Source organism: Nyctereutes procyonoides, unplaced genomic scaffold (assembly GCF_905146905.1).
Source record: "Nyctereutes procyonoides isolate TBG_1078 unplaced genomic scaffold, NYPRO_anot_genome, whole genome shotgun sequence".
Taxonomy (NCBI): domain Eukaryota; kingdom Metazoa; phylum Chordata; class Mammalia; order Carnivora; family Canidae; genus Nyctereutes; species Nyctereutes procyonoides.
Genome location: NW_026575051.1, coordinates 10449442 through 10471772, shown reverse-complemented (window position 1 = coordinate 10471772; position 22331 = coordinate 10449442). Strand labels below are relative to the sequence as shown.

General features: G+C 53.7%; 1 protein-coding gene and 1 pseudogene across 1 annotated transcript; both read left to right on the top strand.

Annotated features, from left to right (window-relative positions):
* The first annotated feature begins 682 nt into the window (after window positions 1-682).
* On the top strand, window positions 683-10563 carry FRS3 (fibroblast growth factor receptor substrate 3). Its single transcript, XM_055329559.1, has 7 exons — window positions 683-839; window positions 2463-2606; window positions 4265-4353; window positions 5226-5412; window positions 7814-7975; window positions 8816-8973; window positions 9249-10563. The coding sequence occupies exons 3-7, from the start codon at window positions 4288-4290 to the stop codon at window positions 10164-10166; spliced, it is 1491 nt and encodes a 496-aa protein (XP_055185534.1). The 5' UTR covers window positions 683-839; window positions 2463-2606; window positions 4265-4287; the 3' UTR covers window positions 10167-10563.
* Window positions 10564-18884: 8321 nt separating this feature from the next.
* Window positions 18885-21155, top strand: LOC129512843 (core-binding factor subunit beta-like; annotated as a pseudogene).
* The last annotated feature ends 1176 nt before the right edge of the window (window positions 21156-22331 follow it).

Here is a 22331-nt window from a genome sequence, read left to right as displayed (position 1 = left end):
CTGCCCCCGCCCGCCCCGGGAGCGCCGCCCGTCCTCTCCCACGCCTCCCGCGGCCCCCGCCCGCCCCTCCCGGGCTGGCAGAGCGGGCAGCTGGCGCGGGGCCTGGAGTCGCAGCCGAAGGAAAGAATCTGGGGGGCCGCAGGGTGGAGAGTGTGCAGGCTCCACTGCCCCTCCCCACCCCCAGGGGTTAGCGAAGGCCCTGCGCCCCCGCGGGCACCGGGCGGACACCTGGGAGCCGCCGTCGGGCCGGGTCTTCAGTCACTGGCGGAACAGTGCGCCTTTCCGAGCCGGCAGGTCCCCTCAGACCCTCCTCCTGGCCCCGCCCCTCTCCGGGGGTCCTCACCCCCCTCAGTTGCCTCCCCCGGTCCCCAGCCCTCTTTAGGGATTCTTCATCTTGCCCTTCTCCCTGCAGGCCGTTCAGGCCCTTCCCCGATCTTTTGTGTCTCTTCCCCCCACCCCGGTCCCTTTTCTGATCCCGGGAGCGGAAACCTCCGGTCCCATCTCTGGGTCCCTTCTCGGCCCCGCCCCCGCCCCCGCCCCGCCCTCGCCCCCGCCCCGCCCCTCTCCGTGGGGCTCCTCCGCGGCTGGCCCGGAGCGCCCTCTGGCGTCTGCGCATGCTCCCCGCTCCCGACTGCAAAGTCCTCCAAGGGGACCTTCTAGGCTGCGCGCTGGTCGCCCCCGATCGGGTCCGCCCGCCCGCAGCGTCTCGTTGGTGCTGCCGGTGACCTCCGACCCCGCGGCCGCGGGGCGGGGCGGGGAGGCCTTAGCTCCGGGCGGGCGGCGGCTGCTGCAGCGGGACCCGGGAGCGGGGCCCGGCGCCGCCCGGGCCGCGGGGCGATGTGAGTCGGGGCGCGGCGGGGCGGGGACGAGGCGGTTCCACCGAGGCCGCACCGCGCCGCGCCACAGCCTCCGCTCCCTCCCGAGGAAGCCCTGGGCGGGCGGGCGGTGGAGTCCCGGGGCTGGGGGCGGGGATCTGGGACGGCGCGCGGCCCCGACCTCCCCCACCGCTTCCCGGTGTCTGTAGAAATTCCCCTGACAACCCCGCCACCCGAATCTGCCGCTCATTCCGCAGAACCACCCCACCCCCAACCCCGGACACACCTTGGCTTGTCCTGGAGCCCCTGGAACCCCCTCACTCCTGCGAATTCTCCTGTTCACGCCCGCAGAGCCACCATTCTCCGGAATGCCCCCCAAATGCTTCCAGAGCGCTGCGGTTCCTCTGATCCTGCATACGCCCCATTCTCCTTGCACCACGCTTTAATGCAGAAAACTTACCCATGTTTCCGCAAGCCCTCCTATATTTTGAGTCCCCATAACCCACCCTGACACTCCCGCCTCCGATCCCACACCTCTGGGGCACCAGAGCCCCTACCTGTCCCAGCCATTGTAACCACCACCCCCCTCACTGAAGTGTCATGATACGTTCTGATATCCTAAAGACAAATGAAGGGGACAGAAAAAGGTGCAACACCCTCCCCCATCTTGCACCCTATAGTTCTTGGTTTCGCCCCCAGACTCCCTGTTGGTGGCTCCAGCCTCAGTATTTTCCCGGCTGCCTGTCTGTAGGCTGTGCACACCTCCCTCAGCCTTCTTCCTTCTTGCAGAGCATAAGCCAGACCAGAGGGATGGGGGTCCTTTTACCGGGGAAGCTGTAGGAGGAAGCAGAGCACAAGGGTCCCCTGGGAAAGGATATTGCTTTTGGAAAGCAGGAGGGTGGGATTTCAAGGATCTCCCAGGCCCTGGCTTGTCAACATGTCCACCTGGGGCTGAATCCCCTGGATCCCTGAAATTTTGATTTATTGTTAGCGTTTATGTGAACATTTTAGGCGTTACAAAGCTTGGAGAACAGAATATCGATCAAGTTTCCAGATGTCAGATGGAGGGAGCGTAGCTTGTCCTGGAAGGGGCAAATACCCATTTTCGTGACCTTTTTACTACGGACTTAACTGCTTTCAGGTTAATTAAGCCAGAACCTCGCCATTTACAGAGGTTTCCCTTGAAAACTAAGGCCTTGGGGTGGGAGATGGGGGATTGTCTTGCCAGAGTCTCCCAGATGCTTAGTGCCAGCTTAAATCATTCGCTTCCTGAATCTTAAGCCAGCATTCTTTCCAGTACATCAGTGTCCTTTTCAGAAAGCTCTCTGTAGAGTTAAAATTTTCTGCAAAGGTAAGGTGGTGGTTTTGGTGTTGGTTGTAACAGGATTCAGATGGGTTCTAGGGGCAACTGAAAAGGCTGTCTCCGACTCCAGATTCATTGCAACTAGGGTAGTGGCTCCCTTTCAGGGCCTGGGGGGCTTGGATTTGTGGCCCTTTGGCCTTGAACTCACTCTCTTCATTGTGTGTCCTGTCAGGACCTGGAACAGATATCCAGGTGGGATGGATTGACAGCAAGTGAATTCATTAACAATTGGAGGCGAGCATGGAAGTTTTCCACTAACTTGTGGTCTTTGTTTCCTGTGCCAGGTGAGCCCCAGGTGTGTCCCAGAGGGATCCAGGTGACTTCTCTGCAGACTACTTGCCATGATGCCCCACCAAGAACAGGGGGAATAAAGTGGGGGTCCTTCCCCATGCCCCTCCCATGGTCAGCTCCCCGATGGCCTGGGTGAGGTGAGAGCTGTGTATAGGAGCCACTCTTCTGGAGTTTTCCAAGTCGGGAGGAATGGGGGATACCAGTCAGGATTGTTCAAGGCTTTACACATTCAGTGGGAGTTCCTGAAGGATATCTGATCTTACAGATTCATTTTTTCATAGATATATTTATTTAAAGATATATTTATTTAGTGAGGGAGAGGGAGAGACAATCTCAAGCAGACTGCTGAGTGCAGAGCCTGATGTGGGGCTCAATTTCATGACCCTGAGATCACGACCTGAATTGAAATCAAGAGTTGGAGGCTTAACTGACTGAGCTCCCCAGGTGTCCCTTATAAATTGATTTCTTGCATCAAGTTGCAACCCTTCTGGTTGCGACTGTTCTGTGCATATGTTTGCTCCCTAAGGTCACTCCAGTTTGGCGGTCTCCTCTCCATTCTAGACAAAGGCCCAACTGTTGTGACATGTAATCCAAGTGCCATAATCCTGGAGGGAAAAGCCAGATACTAAGGCCTCTGGTCTCCTCTTTAGACAAAGAGGAGCAAACCCAGAGTTTATTTTTTTTTAGAAGAAATGCATAATCAAGGTTATAAAAAAATGTGCTGTTTTGAATTTAGTCTTCTTACTGTATCTTGACCGTGATGTGATGCCTCACAGAAGAGAACATCAAAAAGATAAATTTGAAGTCCATTTTGGGATGGTGGTGAGGGAAGAAAAGAGAATTTGGGTGATGTGGGAAGGGTAAGGTAGAAAAGAAGGGAAAAAAAAAAAAAAGAGGAAGGTCCAGGCCAAAGTGTCAGGGACTCCCAAGTTACAGTTTCTCTGCTGAATCTGGATGAAGGCTCTGGATTGGCACCCAGCTCCCTCTGAAAAAAATCACTTTTCTGGTTCCCTGCCTTTTATTTTATTTTATTTTATTTTATTTTATTTTATTTTATTTTATTCTATTTTATTCTATTTTATTCTATTTTATTTTATTCTATTCTATTCTATTCTATTCTATTCTATTCTATTCTATTCTATTCTATTCATCTTTTCAAAAAAGAGAGGGAGAGAGCATGCGAGCAAGGGGACGAGCAGAGATAGAGACACAAGCAGACTCATGCTGAGCATGGGGCCTGACCTGGGGCTTGATCCCACAACCTAGAGATCATGACTTGAGCCAAAATCAGGCATCAGACGACTGACCAGTCTCACCACCCAGGCACCCCTCCCTGCTTGTCCGTGCTTTTCCTGCTTTACAGACTGACCAATCTCACCACCCAGGCACCCCTCCCTGCTTGTCCGTGCTTTTCCTGCTTTACAGACTGACCAATCTCACCACACAGGCACCCCTCCCTGCTTGTCCGTGCTTTTCCTGCTTTACAGGCTTCCCATTGCTTGCATTATCTCATTCAGAATGCTCCTCACTTCTCAGGGTCCAGATCAGATGTTACCTCTGAGAAGTTCTCTTCCTTTGCTCTGTCAGCATTAATCTTTAACACATCCTAACTTGAATTAATGTTTATCCAACACATGTCTGGCCCTGGATTGAGAATATGAGTGTCTTAGAGGAGGGACAGAGTCTTCCTATGTCCAAGCGGAGGTGATCCTAACGAGGTGGTTCTGTCAGAGTCCCTAAAGTGGGGATTTCCAGAGCTGACCTAGATGACCTTGTCCGTTGCATTTTCCCCTAGGGTGACCTGGCTGTTCTGACACCATGGGGAGCTGCTGCAGCTGCCTGAACAGAGACAGCGTCCCAGACAACCACCCAACCAAGTTCAAGGTACCCGCAACCTCCTCTCCTGGGCCAACCTGTCAAGTTGCCGTTGCCTCCCTAGAGAAGGTGAAGTGACAGGCCAAGGTGATGGCTCCTTAAGACTTGAGGCCCAGGCCGCTGCCCATTGCGTGGCTTTCCTATACCATGAATGTCCTACCAAGAATGAAGAAATACTGGGATTCAAATATCGTGCTTTTGGAACATCCACTCCTACCAATATCTCTTCATAGCTTTACATATATATTTTTTGGAAGAAAAAACAAGTCTGTGTTTGTGAGTTAGTATACATACATAGATATGCATTATGCATGGTAAGCCCTATATTAGCGTTTGCTGGTGGCTTTGGGAGGCTAAGGCCAGGCCCAGTGGCCCCGGGCATCCCTGGCCCCTGCCACCTCACTTCCCTGTAGGGGAGTCCCCTCCTCACACCCAGCTTTTGAGGCACAGGTTCTCCTGCTTGCCAGAAGAGGGAGCCCTTGGCAAGGTCCTAGAGTTAGGGAAGTGGTGGAGGAGGTCTGTGTTCTGTTCTCAGGGGCCTTAAAATTTTAGCTTGAAACGTCATGCATTGGCATCTGGTCCTTAGGCACAGGTCATGGACCGTCGAGGTCCTCTAACCTTGGTCATCAAACTATCTGACTTAGGAGGTCAACCGACTACCCCCCCTCACTGCCCAAGTGCCAAAGCCGAGGCCTAGGGAAGGGCAGTGATCAGTGGCACTGCTGGATCCCCTTGGTCTCCTGGTGATCACATGGCATTCCAGAGAGCCCCTTGGCTCCCCAGCCCTAGCGCTGCATTGGCCTGCCTCCCAGTGTCTCAGGGACTGCTATGCATACTCATTGAACCCCCCACCCCCACCCTTCTGTTCTTTGCCCCCCTAGGTGACAAATGTGGATGACGAGGGGGTGGAGCTGGGCTCCGGAGTCATGGAGCTGACACAGAGTGAGCTCGTCCTGCACCTGCATCGGCGCGAGGCTGTCCGCTGGCCCTACCTCTGCCTGCGGCGTTATGGCTACGACTCCAACCTCTTCTCCTTTGAGAGTGGCCGCCGGTGTCAGACGGGCCAGGGTGAGTATGGCTCCTGCTGCACACCAGGAGAGGGGTTTGTGCCCCAGGGCAAGTACTGGGGCAGGAAGTCAGAGCTCAGGGGGCTGTGGGGAAGCCTGCTGACCTGGTGGGTATTACCCAGAGAAGGGAAGGGTGATGGCCAAGAGCGCATAGCGTGTTCAAAAGAAACTAAGTGGACTCCCAGGCCAGTGCTCTTTCTCCTCAGTCATTGGGATTCCAGCCTGGGTCCTTTTGTGGGGGCATTTATTGCATAGCCCGTGGGAGAGAGCCAGTGCTCCCAGGCCAGAACCTGTCTGGGTAAGCAAGTGATTTCTCCTGCCTCTGTACCCTAGTTTGAGGGTACCCCTTGTCTCCTATGTAGAAACAAATTTTCTTCTGAGCCCCCAGGTCATAGACCCTGGAGCCCATGAATAACGAAGGGTCAGGCTGGAGGCTCTAGTTACCTTGGTGTTGCGTGGCTTGGGAATGCTAGGCTTGGCGAGGTCAGACTCGGGTCTCTGATGTACTGAGTAACCACCCGGAGGTTAATATTTGTCTCCTGTCGCCTGGAGTGTGATGTTTTCTCCCTTCCTCCCCTTTTTCCCTGCAGTCAAGGGTCAGAGAACGGTGATCCTTCAATGAAGTCAAGGCTAGAGCCTGCCATGGCTCTTTGAAGGAGTAGCATTGTCGGGGCTTATCTCTTAGGACCCAGACCCAAGCTCTGGGTTTCTGGAAAGAGCCCAGGCCAGGCTTGCATTAGGTGCAGTTAGGGTTGTGACTGTGGAGGTGGGATGAACAGGCTCCCCTGATGAGGCCACTGTCCACAGCAGCGAGTCTCTAATGTTCTGGGAGCCTTCCCCTCCATGCATCTTCCTCTTTGGGCTTCCGAAGCAGGGGTGCTTACGTTGGCTGAACAGAAAGAAGACAGGAAGGGACTTCTTGTCATGTATTTCATCTGCACTTGGGATTCCAGAGGGACTGCCCTAGGCCCCCACACCGAGTTCTCCTCAAACTCCAGGCTTTCCTGGCTCCTAATATATCTTGCCAGCAAAGTCCTTTCCATCCCTTCCCCTCTATCCTTGCTGTCTCATTCCTGCAAATCTCATTTTTCATATGTCAGCCTGGTTTTATTGATCTCTGTTCTGGATATATGCGTGCGCATAGACCCCAAGTAGCCTCCCCTGAGCCTTGGGCCCTGCTGTTGCCAGGATGGGGTGTGCAGAAGCCCAACACCCCAGGAGTACCTTTGGATCCCTTGAATCACCCTCAGCCAAGTCCTGCTGTCCCTGGGACTCTGAGGTGCTGCATTGGGGTCTGAAGGGCCATAGGGCAGCCAATGAAGAGCAAATGATTGCCTGGCCACGTGTGTCTTGTAGTGAGTCTGCCATTCTTTCTTTCTGCACCAGAGTTTAAGTTCCATGAGGTCAGGGGCCTGTCCAGAGTAGACATTCCCTCTCTGGCTGGGTACTGGACTAAGTACAGTGAACGAACAATGAACAGGGAGAGACTCTCCTGCCTCAAAGAGCTTGGACATGGTTGTGCATCAAGCCAAGGGTTGGTGCCCTGGGTAGAGCCTCTTTTTCTGAGGAGCAAAGGGTGGTACGTGGAGGAGGATGGGGGCAGCATGTGAAGTGGTCACTCATTTAACACAGTAATGCCCCCACCTTGCCAGCAGAGGAGACCCCCAGTGGGTACCTGAAACCACAGATAATACCAAACCCATATATATTCTATATTTTCCAATACATGTGTGCCCGTGACACAGTTTAATAGGTTTAATATGCAAACGAGGCCCCGTAAGAGATTAACAACAATAACTAATAATAACGTAAAACAATTGTAACAATGTCATGTAATAAAAGTTACATGAATGTGGTCTGTTCTCTCTCAATGTGTCTTACGGTACTACACCACCCTTGTGATGACATGAGAGGATAACATGCCCACGTGATGAGAGGAAGTGAGGGGAATGACGTAGGCAGTGTGAGGTAGTGGTAGGCTCCTACTGATGTTCTGACATCAAAAGGAGGCTCATCTGCTTCTGGACCCCAGGTGCCTGGGGGTAACTGAACCCACAGAAAGCAAGACTGGATGAGGGGCAGTACTATCCTTTTCTGTTCAGATGTTGACTTCTCCCCTTACCTGTGTACCCCTCACTTGTGCACATGACTGAGCTGTGAGGAATACAGGTGAGGTAATAGATCTCTAGATGGTGGTAATGGATGAGGGGAGGGACAGGTGGGCCCAGTTCCTCCCTGAGCTCTCAGATCTTTGTGTTCGGGATGAGGGGCCCTCCCGCCCCCTCCAGGCCTGGGACAAGTTCAGAGGCATTCCCTGAGTGTTGTGCGTCTCTTCAACCTCCTTGGTCCTTGCCTGTTGGTACATGGTCAGAGGAGCCTCATTTTTTCCTTTCTTCCTTCAGGGATATTCGCCTTCAAGTGCTCCCGGGCCGAGGAAATTTTCAACCTGCTTCAGGATCTGATGCAGTGCAACAGCATCAATGTGATGGAAGAGCCGGTCATCATCACACGCAACAGCCACCCGGCCGAGCTCGGCCTCCCTCGGGCCCCCCAGCCTCCCAATGGTGAGGAGACCCCATCCTCAGCCTCCATGATTGTATACACAGGCCCAGTCCCTGCCAATGCGAGGCCTGGAGGCACAAGGCAGGCAGGCAGGCAGGCGGGGATGGCTGGGCCACCCAGCCAGGACAGTTGCCCGACATCCGATGACTCTTGGGGACAAGTAAGTCCTTGTCTGGGCCAATCAGGCGACTCAAGCTGCGGCTGGGGCGTTCTGGGCCTTGTAATGACGGATGGTCCGGGAGCAGACAGGAAGACACTGGGTTTCCATAGCAACAGCAGTCTGGAGCTAGTTTGCTTTCTTCTTTCTGTCTACTGGGTCATACCCGTCTACCTTTCCTGATTTGGTGTGGGCATCTTTGCCCATGCCTGTTTTCTGGAGAGGTTCCCACACCTTCCTCTGGTTTATTCAGTGGGTCCACACTGAGCCCCTCCTCGGTGTTCTACTCTTTGTGGGCTGGCCTGCGGCAGGGGGTGAGGACAGGTAAAAGATAGAAGAATGCAGCCTCTGATGTTGGGGAGTTTCCCCAGAGCTCACTGGCAGAGCTAGAATGACGTGAAGGGACAGTTCAGTGACGACAAGGTGACCCTCAGTGTTTCAGCTGAGGTTGGACTGGGGGAAGTGGGGCTCACCATGAGCGTTGAGGGAGGGGGTGGGATTAGAGAACAGAGGTGGAAGATGATGGGGGGCTGTCGGTTAAATGGGGCCCACCGTCCTGGGGGCCCTGGGAATGTTTCCCCTCAGGTTGGAGGACTCCCAGGAAGCCACATGCTCAGCCGCAGGTGGTTGTCAGGCGGTGTAAGGACCCCCACTGCCCACATGGGCTTGTCTCCTATGTGTCCAGCTCTAGGCTACACTGTCTCCAGCTTCTCCAATGGCTTCCTTGGCTGCCCAGGAGAGGGCCCGAGATTCTCAGCACCCCGGCGCCCTTCGACGAGTAGCCTGCGACACCCCTCGCTTGGGGAAGAGTCCACTCATGCCCTCATTGCTCCTGATGAGCAGGTGAGCAAGCAGCTGCCCTGCTCCTCCCCATTGGCCTGGGTGGAGATGGGCCATCAGGAAACAGGGCACCTCCTAGGGATCATGAGCAGGGAAGAGAATTGATAGGGTCCCTTACTGTCCAGAAAAGGGATGCAGCTTCCCTGGGAAGTTTGGAGGATGTGGAAGAGGTGGAAACTCCAGCTCTTTTCTCCATATTTCTCTTACCCTGTCCCTTCTGCTCTCTCCTTTCTCCCTGCTCTTGGGCTCTCCTGCTTCACCTGGACTCCTTCCCCCAGTCCCACACCTATGTCAACACGCCAGCCAGTGAGGATGACCACCACAGGAGCCGGCATTGCCTGCAGCCCCTGCCCGAGGGCCAGGTGCCCTTTCCCCCACAGGCCCGGGGCCCCGACCCCCATGACCCCCAGGTGTTCTTGCAGCCGGGCCAGGTGAAGTTCGTGTTGGGCCCAACCCCGGCTCGGCGGCACATGATGAAGTGCCAGGGCCTCTGCCCCAGCCTGCATGATACCCCCCCCCACCACAACAACAACAACGAGGGCCCTTCTGAGTGCCCGGCCCAGCCCAAGTGCACCTATGAGAACGTCAGTGCGGGGCTGCGGCCAGGGGCAGGCTGGAGACTGAGCACGGAGGAGCCAGGCTGGAATGGCCTTGCCCACCGCCGGGCGGCCCTGCTACACTACGAAAACCTGCCCTCCCTGCCCCCTGTGTGGGAGAGCCACACCCAGCGGCTGGGGGAGGAGGCTGGGGATGACGGAGACTCAAGGGATGGGCTCACTCCGTCCTCCAACGGCTTCCCTGATGGTGAGGAGGACGAGACCCCGCTCCAGAAGCCCACCAGCACCCGGGCTGCCCTCCGTAGCCATGGCAGCTTCCCTGTGCCACTGAGCCGCCGCCGAGGCTCCCCGAGAGTCTTCAACTTTGATTTCCGCCGGCCGGGCCCTGAGCCCCCCAGGCAGCTCAACTACATCCAGGTGGAGCTGAAGGGCTGGGGTGGAGACCGCCCCAAGGGGCCCCAGAACCCCTCGGCTCCCCGCGCCCCTGTGCCCACCACCCACCCCACCCGCAGCTCAGACTCCTACGCCGTGATTGACCTCAAAAAGACCGTGGCCATGTCCAACCTGCAGAGGGCGCTGCCCCGAGACGATGGCACTGCCAGGAAAACCCGGCACAACAGCACCGACTTGCCTCTGTAGGGACGTCCTTCCTCCCGCTCTGCCTCATGCTCCTGTCCCCCGAACCCACACCCCGGGTTCCAGGCTGCTTTGCAGAAGGGCACTGAGGTGGAACCAGATGCTTCCCTCTGCTGGCTGGTTCCCCCAAGACACCAGCCACTAAGTCTCCTGGTCTCCAAGTTGGGGAGAGAGGAAGGGTGACCAGGCGAGGAGGGAGCCATGATGTAAACTGTGAAGGGTTCCTCCGATGCATCTAGCACCCTCCCGTTACGTCCATTTGTCTTATCTGTCGTCTGTGTGTTTTCTTTGGTTGAAATTTTGAAACATTTTGTACCTGTTGATTTTATTTATCAGTTTATTTTTCTATTTATTGTTTTAAATGTAATTTAACATATTTATTATTAATATAATTATTTTTAAATTCTGGCTGGGTGAATGATGTCAGATTCTTACGGAGTCTTTTCTGGCATGGTTCCGGCTGGGAGTAGGGGAGGCCTCGTAGACAGAGGGGCTTCATTCTGGGAAATTTGGGGTGGTTGTGGCTTTTGTGACAGGTCTGCGACCATTTCTTTTTCTCCTCCAAGAAGCCCTGTCCCAGAACTTGAAGTTGCCAGGGATGGATGTGCTACCAAAGGATAGCTGGAGTCCTGGATGCAGAAAGGGGATCTGGAAGGAAATCTGCTTTAATGGGAACACCCTGACCCTCCTGAGTTGGTGGGGGAGGGCAGGGGTTGGGGAGTGGGGGGGCGGAGGCTGTACCAGCTTTACCTTCTCTGGGACCCCTTACTGATTTCCCTTCTGCCACTAGGCGGGTCCGAGGGGTACTGATCTCCTTTAAGACTTTGGCCCAGAGGTGGACCCTGGATCCTCCTTTGGCACCCGCAGCATGGCTAGATCAAGGCTAGAACCTTTAAACAGGACTTTGCTAAAAGCCCAGGAATAGCAAAAGGAAAAAACACAGTGTAATATATAACCCACTAATCAGGCTTGCTTAGTTATTTTCCTAGAGAACCGCTCCCCAGGAATGGACACTTTGGGGTTCCTCTGCCCTACCACAGGGGTCAGCCCTGGCAGAGGCTCCACATCTGGACACCTGCCTGGAAGCCTGGGGCCTGCAGGGCACTGCATAAACCCCCTGCCTGGTGCATTGTTGCAGGAGCTCCCTTTACTTATCTTGAGGCCGCTGCCGCCGCCTCCTCTTGCCGGCCTCCCTGCCTCCAAGACTCCCATTTCTATCTCAGCCCCCTGAATGGTTAATTTAAAGGAAATCCAGCATCTGCGATAAGCCACTGGGGGCCTCAGGAGTGGGAGCAAGGTTTGCCCAAGACAGGGACAAACCTTGTCCCCGGTCATGTTTGTGCCCCAGCTCCCTGCCCTGGGGAGCAAGCACACCTGTCCTCCTGACTAAGGAAACCAGCCAAGGTGAGGCCTACCCTGTTCCCTCCCCATCTGCTGTCCAGAACAACACTGCCAGGCTTCAATTCCGGGACTGCTCTCTCCCCTGGGTGGGGATCGAACTATCTTCCAGATTTCTCCACCCTTGGATGTCACTCTCTTGTCAGTGAAATGGGTGAAGAGAGCACTGGCCACAGCAGGGTGTGAGAAGCCCTTCACCTGGGGCCCAGGAGGGGCCCTGGGTACAGCAGGTGCTACTGTGGCAGAGCTGGCACCAGACCCTTCCTTCTACCTCCTTCTGATCTCTGGACGAGAGGGATGACTGCTCCAGGCTGGGAAGTGTTTCCACCTTGCAGTAGGGGGTGACCTCCTCTCTGCAGCCCACCCAGGCAACTCCGCTCTGCTTTCTCCCTGTCCTCCCCACACTAGTCCTGCTCCTCCTTTGGGGGCTCCTAGTCAGGAGTGCTAGTCTCTCCAAATAGGAGACCCACGACGGGAAAGGTACAGCCATGCTGGGACAGGCCTAGGGGCCCTGGCCATGCCAGTGGCTCACAGGTCGGCTTGGGCCCCTCCTCACGGACAATGGCAGGGGATCCATGCTTGAGTCAAGAGACGGGATTCTGAATCTGACTCGGCTATTATCTATGGTCCCTTGAGCAACGGCTCACTCCCAGTCAGCCTCAGCTTTTGTACCTAGAAAACACGGAGCTGACTGGGAAAAGTAGCCAATGAGATGACGAACATGACACCACTTTGGAAAGTAGACAGTGGGCAAACAACCCAGCTGTTCCATAGGGCGTCTGGGGGGCTCAGTGGTTGAGCATCTACCTTTGGCTCAGGTCATGATCCCGGGGTCCTGAGATCGAGTCCTACATTGAGCTCCCCACAGGGAGCCTGCTTCTCCCTCTGCCTCTCTCCGTGTCCCTCATGAGTAAATAAATAAAATCTTTTGAAAAATAAAAGCTGTTCCAGAGGAAGAAACTCCTGGAAGTCACATGTCTCGTTCCCAAGACCCCAGGCCCACTACTGCACCCCTGCTGAAAGGCACAAGGGATGGCCAGCCTCCTCTGGGGTAGTCCCAGACCAAGTCCTAGTAGCTTCCAGGCACATAATTGTGGAGCCTGGGGACTTCCAGAAGATTTAGCCCAATGTGGCTGCCAGCCTTCCTGCTCCCCTCCCCAGGTCATTGCCTCTGCCCCAAGAGTTCAACTGCAGGAATTTCCCAGTGGCAGGGTGGATGGGGTGTGAGCAGACAGCTGGATCTCCAGGCGGGAAGTGGAGGGTGGGAGTGAGGCCCAGGAGGGCGACCACTGCTCCCTCAGGGAGCCTGCCCTACTGATGTCAGGGTGTGGTGTCCTGATGGAATCATTTCAAAGATCCTCACCAACATCAGTGAATGTTTGCTGAGTGCTCAGTTCCCTGCTTTAGAAACAGGCCCTACCCACCCCCCTGGGCTGCCCTCAGGAAAGGATGGGAGCCAGCATCCTGTCTGGGAGTGACATTTCAGGTCAGACCAGGAGGGGCCCTCCCCAAGCCCACCCCTGGGTAATAATAGCAGTCTACAATGGTATAAACACTGTCTGCTTTCCATAGGGCCCTCTCCACCATTTATCTCTCCTGGGCTTGCTGGGCTGGATTGTTATCACCACTGTGCAGAGGAGGAAACAGGCCAAGAGGTAAAGTGACTTGCTTTAGGGCGTGAAGGTAATTAGTGGCTTGAGCCTGGGCTGCATGCCAGGCGTGTGTCTTTCCATGCTTCCACCTGACCCGAAGGGGCTTAGAGCCCTTGGGTGGGCTGCAGAAAGAGTGGCAGGAGCTCTGGCCTGTAAGATTGGGCCTGCAGAGGCCACGTTCCAGGGCTTCTACTGAGGAATCCTTGTGAATTCCCAGCCGGGGCCTTGCCTGATGCACAGGTGAATGCGCTCCCCCCAGAGCCTGCCCCCTTTGCTTTTTTTTTTTTAAAGTTTTCTTTTTTAATTTGAGTATAGTTAACCCACAAGTTATGTTAGTTTCGGTGTACAACTTAGTGATTTGACAGGTTTCTACATTATACCATGCTCGCAGGTGTAGCTGCCGTCTGTCAAGTGGCTGTTACAGTATCATCAACGGTATCCCTAAGCTGTGCCTTTTAACCCTGTGACTTATTCACTCCATGACCAGAAGTCTGTATCTCCCACTCCCCTGCACCCCTTTTGTCCACCCCACCCCCAGCCACTCTCCACTGACAACCATCAATTTGTTCTCTGTATTTACTGGTCACATTCTGCTTTTTGTTTGTTTATTCACTTTTTTAAGATTCCACTTATGAGTGAAACTGTATGGTATTTGTCTTTCTCGGCCTGACTTAGTTCACCAAGCGTGATGTCCTCTAGGCCCATCCATGTTGTCACAAATGGCAGGATTGCATCTTTTTAATGGCTGTATCATATTCCATTGTGCAGACCACATTTTCCTTATCCATTCATCTATTGAAGAACACTTAGGTGGGCCCCTTTGCTCCTGCAGTGTCTCGGAATGGCTCCGGTTCTGTAGATGGCCTGTAGAGGGCCGCAGGAACCGGCCCAACCCCACCTGGCCCCGCCCCCCTCTCCTGACAGGTGTCTGGGCCTCACAGGAAGGTTCCTCTGGTCAGGTTAGGGCTTCTCTGAGCTCTGGGGTGCGCTCAGACCAATACCGTAAAGGGGAATCATGCTTGCAGGTGCAGGGGCTTTTTTTCTTTAAGAGAGAGAGAGAGAGAGAGAGAGAGAGGCAGAGACACAGGCAGGGAGCCCGATGTGGGACTCGATCCCAAGTCTCCAGGATCACACCCCGGGCTGCAGGCGGCGCTAAACTGCTGCACCACCGGGGCTGCCCAGGCAGGGATTTTTATAATGAGGGACCCTTGGACTCCAGAGAGGAGGCTAAAGGGAAAGGAGAGCTGAGGCAGAGGTGGGGGCCCTGCGGGGAGCCCCCGGGGCTCTGCATCTGTGGAATCAGAGTCCAGGATACAATCTCGTAGCTCAGCTGAGCTAAGAGCCATCCAGTGATCCTTTTGACTGGATTCTTGGAGATGTCTATCAGGTCTTTGCTCACATGCTTCCCAGGAGGGGGAGATGGCTATCTCAAAAGTCCTCCCTCCAATCAGTGTTATGATGTCCATAAATGCCTCTCATTAGGGCCTAATTCTGCCCACAGATCCACATGTGGCTGTCTTGTCCCTCTGCCAAGGATGCTGAACTTTGAAACTTGGCGCCACCACTTACTCACACCTGGACTCCTCTGTGCTTCCGTTTCCTCACCTGTGACAGAGGAATGATAACATCCCTCTCTCATGAAATCGTGGTGAGGATCAAAATAAGAGAATGTCTGCCAAGCACGAACCATGGCAGCTGGCCCATAGTAAGTGCTCAGTAAATGGCAGATGTTTTCACCAGAACACGGTTCTTTCTGACATAACGGTTCTGGATGTAGTTGGGTCTGTCCTTTAGAGAACAGCTTTAGAGGCTCCAGCTCTTGCCACGAACACAGAGATGACAGGACAGCATGGCTGGGGACTGGGGGCATCAGAAAGAATTGTTCAGGAGGGGATTCTCTATGGGCCATAGAGCATGAGTTTTGCTGCATCACTGGGTCCTTCACCCTAGCCCTTCTAGAAGCTGTAGTATGCCTGCTGTGGTTGGCAGGAAGCCTTCCTGCCACTTGCCTTCCTTGCTTTCTGGGCCCAGTGAGAATGCCCCTTGAGTGAGAAGGCCCAAGAAGGAATGCAGCTGGGGCAAGATGTGGGGAAGTTGGAGACTGACCCTTTGGGGAAGGGAATGAGATGCGGTGCAACTCTCCTTTTGCCTGGGTGCTGCTTGGGTGGGGGAGAGTCGGGCAGCCAAGTCTCGGGAGGGCTTGGAAGGAGATGGGAGCCTGGGTGGGAAGAGTGGAGGTAATGGGGCACAGGGCTGGGTGGGGACGGGGAAGAGTTTCCGGGTGTTCTTTGAGGCTCTTTGCATCTCTGGCCCATCGGGTTGGTTCTGACCTCTTTCCTACTGAGCTCCACTTCCCCTGGGATTAAGGAGCCTGAGGAGTAGATCGATATATTGTTATATCAGGCTTGAGCTGTGGGGCACAATGCACAATCCTACAAGTCTAGCAGTCTTGATATCCCAAGAAAACGCTGGACACAGCGGGCCCAGGATCCAGAATCCAGATTGTGTGGGCTGAATCCTGACAGAGCCTCAACTCTCCGAAGCTGGCAGTTGAGGAAGTGAGGCTCACACAAACAGGAGTAGGGGACGCGTGCCTCTGCCATTTGAAAGCTGCGTGACCTCAGGCAGATCACTCACCCTCTCGATACCTGTTTACTCATCTATTGAGGGAAAATAATAATGTTTACCTCATAATGTTGTGTGTTAATAAGAAAATGTGCATAGAGGGCCCAGTGGGTACTAGGCACAGAGCCCCGTTTGAGATCTGTTAGGATGGTCACAGCATAGTGACCAGATCCCTATATCACAGCCGGTGATGGGGGAAAGCTTGCTAAAGAAGGTAGACCATGAAGGGTGAGGAGGATCTAGGGAAGGTCAGCCAGACCCCTTCCAGACTCCCTCAGTATCTGGAAAAGGGGATGTTCAGCCAGGAAAGCAATCAGGGTAGCTCTAGGGAGTGTTGGAGGCCTCTGGATCCTTTGTCTCCCCCATCACTGCTGGGTGCATGAGGACACCCTGGGGCTTTGGGTCCCCCTTCCTATTCCAGGTCTTAGTGTCCCTGTGTAGTGGGCATGGGAATCCCTTTGGTGTCAAGGGAGAGGTGCCCATATCTGCTGAGGGAGGGTCTTACCGAGGCTACCTGTCCCCAGCTCCCTGTGCCAGGTCCCAGGCTCCTACCTCACCCAGATGTTCCACACTAGGAGCTCTAGCAGGCTGCACTGCCACTCACAGGCTGACCTCTCTGGAACCTAAACTAGATCGGCCAGGATCGGACTGGGACTCCAACCAGAGCTCCAGACATGGAGCTTCCTGGACCCATTATCAATGTTGGGTTTGGAACTCTTGGAACAATCCCAGTTCCTACTCTTTATCCAGGCTCTGTGATTAGATTTTCTGGTCTTGGATATCCCAAGCCTGGGATTCCCCTCCCCACCACCCAATCCCCAAACCCCAGGCCTCTCCACAACCTCACCCAAGGAGACCCGAGCATGGCTAAGTCTAGCATGGTTCAGACAACTTCCTGCAGCCTGTTCTAACCTGCTGTGCTCCCCACTGCCGGCTCCCAGCAGGGTCTCAGGAAGACACAGGGTGCAGAAGCACTGGTTCCCAGCCCCTCTGGACAGGCCTGAGGGCTTCAAGGGGAGGCTGGTCAAGGGCCAGGGAGAGACTCTGGAAGTTCCCAGCCGCACTGGCAAGAGAAACTGAGGCTGTGCATGCCCACAGGGTAGCCAACGAACAGGGTAGGTAGGACTGGCTGGCTTGATGTCAAATGTCGGTGGTAAGGGCCGACCACTAGTCCTCATTTTGGCCTTGGGAAACAGAGTCACATAGAGGAGCTTTCCTGGGTCTCAGCTGGGCTGAGAGGAATTCCCAGGCTGTGGGTGCTTAGTGGGGCCTTAGAGGAGGCAGTTCCCTTAGGGAGGGGAAAGGACAGGGAGGGAGGGCAGAAGAGGAGGGGGCCGGATGGTAGGGAGGAAGAGAAGAGGGGGAAGAAGGGAGGAGGGACGGAGAGAGGAGGACTGCAGGGAGCTCTTTCTGCTTGCCCAGGGAGGAGGAAGGTGTGCCTGCACGGGGAGCACTGGGGGACGCAGGGCCCCCATCGGGGAGCAGGCCCTGTGTGCAGCCCAAGGCTGGATGTGAGTGCCTGTGTGCAAGCAGGTGCCTCCGGGCATGTGCATGTTTGTGCTTGTACATCCGGACAGGACAGTGTGAGTGTGGGTTCCTTTCAGCGTTTTCTTTTCTTTCTTTTTTTTTTAAGATTTTATTTATTTATTCATGAGAGACAGAGAGAGAGAGAGAGGCAGAAACAGGCAGAGGGAGAAGCAGGCTCCATGCAGGGAGCCTGACACAGGACTCGATCTCGGGTCTCCAGGATCACACCCTGGGCTGAAGGCAGCACTAAACCACTGAGCCACCCGGGCTGCCCTCCTTTCAGCGTTTTGCACGGCGAGCTGGGACACACCAGTACACGCACACATGCACATACAAAGCCCTGCAGAGCTGTGCTGCCTAAACTGCACTCTGCTCTATTCAGTTCCAGACAGCTGCATTAGGCGAAGAGCCCCCATGGGCATCTGCCGGGCTGACCTCACAACCCACTAACGAATGGGGTGGATAGCATTTGTTTTTAAACTCATCTCTTCAGGGACACCTAGGGGGGCTCAGCGGTTGAGCATCTGCCTTTGGCTCAGGGTGTGATCCTGGGGTCCTGGGATCAAGTTCTGCATCGGGCTCCTGGCAGGAGCCTGCTTCTCCTCTCTGCCTCTCTCTGTATCTCTCATGAACAAATAAATAAAATCTTTTAAAAAAATAAAGTCATCTCATTGCCCAACATGGGGCTTGACCTCACGACCCTGAGATGAAGAGTGGTACCCTGAGCCAGCCCATGGGCCCCAGACAGTGGTCAAAAAGTTCCTCTGCATGAGGAGGTCTGCACACAAAGTGAGTCGGGGTAGGAGAGCTTCTAAGATTGGACTTCAGACTTGTAGGGAAGAGGAAAGCTGAAGCTAGAGTGGGAGGTTCTGAAGTCATCTTAACCTGAAGTAAGGCCCTTGCTGTGCCCCAAGTGTCCCACACAAAGACACCTGGGGCCTTAGTGCCACCTTGTACCAGCACGGTCACACACTAGGCCCCTGAGCCCACCCAGCCTGCTTGACCTAAGGGTCCCACACTCTGCTACTTTGCAGCCTTTCCCTGAGGTCTCTCCCATTCCTTTGCCCCCCGTAATCCTATACAGACCCTGCCCTGGCCCACAGTACGCCCCTCTTCACATGCCCCGAGTCAGAGGGGCGGGACACAATTCCTTTCCTCAGGGAGCCCCATTGGAGACACACCCCTGCCCTCAGGGACCCCCAGTCTCATAGGAGAAGCAGAGCTCTCTGCTAGGGAGAAACAGGAGACTCCTACAGGGAAGGCTGGCACACCTCCAAGCCATGTCCAGACAGAAGATATATAAAGCAATCTCCTTGGGCATTTACTCTCCAAATCCTGATAACAGTCCCAGGAGCAGTCACTCCTCTCCCACAAATGATCACTCAGTTTTTCTTAAGCCTGAGACTTGGTACTTACTACTGTGGGGGTCTCCATTCTATTTGCCCAGGGAAAGGGCTGAAGCCAAAGCAAGAGGCATGATGGGTAACGGGTCCTCTTCAGGTTCCTCACGCCTCCAAGTATGGTGGGCTGTGCTCCTCTTCTCTCCCAGATTTCAACCCTGCTCCTGATGAACAAATTTGCAGTGAGCATCCTCTGTGCCTCCAACGTCAGCGACACGGAGGAAGGAAGCAACACCACCCTGCTCCCCAAAAACCTGTGATTAATCACTTGTGTGGAATGACAGTTGAGGGTGCAAGACAGTGTGCTTGTGCACGCATACATGTGCTCAATGCCACATACATCAATATTTCTCAAATTGCAGTTCACAACTCATTAGAAATCAGTTTAGTTGATTGGAACAAGCACTTTCAAAAGAAATAAAACAGGAAAATCAGGTGCACACACATACCATGGACTAGAACTTTGTATAGAACAGTGAGGCTTTTGTTTCCACTATGTATTATATGTATGTGTATAAGCTAGTGATGTAAAATACATTTCTAACTGTGGTCAAAAAAACCTCAAGGCCTTAGCTCTGGTGGTTGAACCTCTGCCTCCCTCGGCAGGCCCGTCTCACTGCTATAGTCCAACCTCACGGCTCCGTCAAGTCATCTGTCTACCTCGGGCGCTTTGCAGGTGCTATTTTGCCTGCAAGAGCCACTCCTTTCTCATTCTCGCCTGCCCAGCTATTCATGGTGCAGAATGCAGCAGTGGGTCACATTATCCCCCTCCCTCCAGGGATGCAGGTACCAAAGCTCAGAGAGGTCAAGTGGTTTTCCCAGTGTCACACAGCCAGAGGGGGTTGGGATAGGAACCCAGGCTTCTTTGATTTCTGAGCTCAGATTCTTGCCTTAGTGCAGCAAGACTTGCCTGCTGAGCACCTCACTCCTTTCCCTCCAGGTCAGTGCAGTATCTACCTCATGGGGTTCCAGTCCAGGCACCTGCCCTGGGAGGGCAGTTGGCCCCTGTAGCTCCCAGATGATGCCTTCCTGAGGGTCTCTACTCCATGTCTGCCATGCGCAACAACAGGGGGAGCCTGGCCGCTGCTGTGTAGACTGTCTCTGACTATCTCTCTGGCCAGACACAGAGACACAGTGCTGTCTGGGTTTCCAGGTCTCCTAGAAGCAGGGGAGCCCCTATTTGTCACTCATTCCAGAGAAACCCAGCTTCTCATGGTCAAGAACTAGGATGCCCCAAATAAAGCAGCTCTGTGGGTTCTGGCTTTGGGGAACAGTCAGGCAGCTGGGGTCCAAATAAAAGGGTATCAGGTCAGTTTGAGAGGAATTGAGTTGGCAGGGTGGACAGAGCCTTGGATGGGGAGCCCCCACTTGGCATGACAACTGACTCTATGCTCCAATGGATATGACGGCCCCTGGGCAGGGCCTTGGTGGTGCAGGGACAGGCTGGACTTCCTGGCTGAACTTTATCTCTGACAGACTGCCCCTTGCCATGGGGTCCAGGGTGAGCAGAGGGTGGGGGAGGAGGACAAATCTAACCCTTAGAGACCGCAGCCCTGGGGGCCTCTGCCCCTCTCCGAGGTGCCCAGCCCAAGAGACAGGTGCTCAGGAGGCAAGGATGTCAGGCTGCAGTTCTCTTGCTTCCTGACTCTCTCAGGAACCCTTCCTATCCTGCAGCGTCTATGAAATCATGAGTGTCTGTGTTGCATCTACACTAAATATATGACAATCAAGTTGGTCAGCATGGAGCAGGCCAGCAGGTACCCGGCAAGTCCTGAGCCAGGTGGTACGGCCTTGGGGTGGGAAGGGTGCCGTGCCTCGTCCTGGACCAGAGATGCAAGTTTGAGAACTCAAGAACAAGTTCTCCAGGAAGCTGAGCTGAGAATGCAAAAAATAAGTACATGTGCTGCAGGGATCGGCCCGGTGCTTCCAGAACGCCTGCCCTGACAGCCACTGGGAAATTGCTCTAGCGGCCACAGGAACCAGTGTGTCTCTCCAGTGCTTTCCAGCCAGCGACAGACCCTGGACTTAGAAAGAGAGGCAGGCAAGGTGCAGGTGAAGGCTCCCACTTCTGAGCGGAGTCTGTGTTACCTGGAAAAGCTGGATTGAGGTCCCGAGACTGGGTGGTATGCACTGCCTGGATGAGGAGCAAGCCCAGCAGAAGGATGCATTAGTGTGATGGGCCTTTGAAGTGGCTTGGGGAAGGAGGTGTGGGTTTGAAGACCAGACAGGTCCCATCGGGAGGAAGTGGAGGTAAGAAGACCACAGACCCTAGTTTTGGCTCCAGTTTAGGTGGTGGTGACGACCTTCAATTTCGTAAAGTAGTACCACGGCAGATGCACTCACCCATCTTCATATATCCATTGTTTCTGGTTGGCGGGAATAGTCATTAAAAGGCCAGAAACTGTTGTCACTGAATAGGACCTGAGGTCTATTCCTCAATATTTTTTTAAAAGTTTTATTTATTTATTTATTCATGAGAGAGAGAGAGAGAGAGAGAGAGAGAGAGAGAGAGGCAGAGGGAGAAGCAGGTTCCATGCAGGGAGCCCGATGTGGGACTGGATCCCAGGACTCCAGGATCACAGCCGCTTAACTGCGGAGCCACCCAGGTGTCCCTCTATTCCTCAATCTTAGTTAGTAACAAGTCATCACAAACTGCCATGGATTTGCACTGTGATTATAATACCTGCATTTCTAATTTTGTATACATGTAACCAGTAGTTTGAAAATTTTTTCTATGCAGGCTTATTTGATGGCATGATTTAGTGAGTTGAAACTATTCACTTGTAAAGCTCGTTTTCCCTTCCATTTTAAGTTAAAAGTTTGTGTCATTTAAAAAAAGTCAAGAAATTAAAATTTTTATCAGAGGGTTTTTCCCCCACAAAATCAGTTGTTCTAATTATTTTTGGAATTTTAGATGTGTTTACACAGTTTCAGTTTAGATAGCCATTCTTGGTTACTTGTCTGTGAGTTTTTGTAGTCGATGGCATTTCAAAACTGCTGATGTGTTTGCATTATTTGTAAGCTAAAAACCTAGTAGTGTAGAGCTGTCTGCTACACATGTTAAATTTAATTTTATTTATTTTTAGAGGAAGAGAGAAAACATGTGCGAGGGTAGGGGGCAGTAGGCAGAAGGAGAGGACGAATCTTAAGCAGAATCCTGGCCCAGCGTGGAGCCCTTCCTGGGGCTGGATCTCAAGACTTTGAAATCATGACTTGAGCCAAAACCAAGAGTTGGATGCTTAACCGACTGAGCCGCCCAGGCGCCCCTGCCATAGTCTTTTAACATGAAGTTTAATAGTAGTTAAAATTGCAGTATCCTTTTAAGTGTTGATAATTGGCTCCTTTTTCTTTCCTCCTTAAACATAAACATTTTTAATTGCTGTTAACTTGAACCTGACCCAGATCTGTTTTACATTCTGTTCTGTAATCATGAATTTGTGTGGAGATATTCTCCATAGACTGAAATGCCTAAATAAGTCTCAGGCTAGCTTCTGTTTTATTCAAGGATTTTTTTTTCTTTTTGTCAATCAGAAAAGGGATAGTGGAGCTTCTTCATGTATAAAACA

Coding starts and splice junctions, on each gene's coding strand:
- FRS3 (XM_055329559.1), top strand. CDS start 4,288: ATGGGGAGCTGCTGCAGCTGCCTGAACAGAGACAGCGTCCCAGACAAC. Junction 4,354..5,225: donor ACCACCCAACCAAGTTCAAG/GTACCCGCAACC, acceptor TTGCCCCCCTAG/GTGACAAATGTGGATGACGA. Junction 7,976..8,815: donor GGCCCCCCAGCCTCCCAATG/GTGAGGAGACCC, acceptor CTATGTGTCCAG/CTCTAGGCTACACTGTCTCC.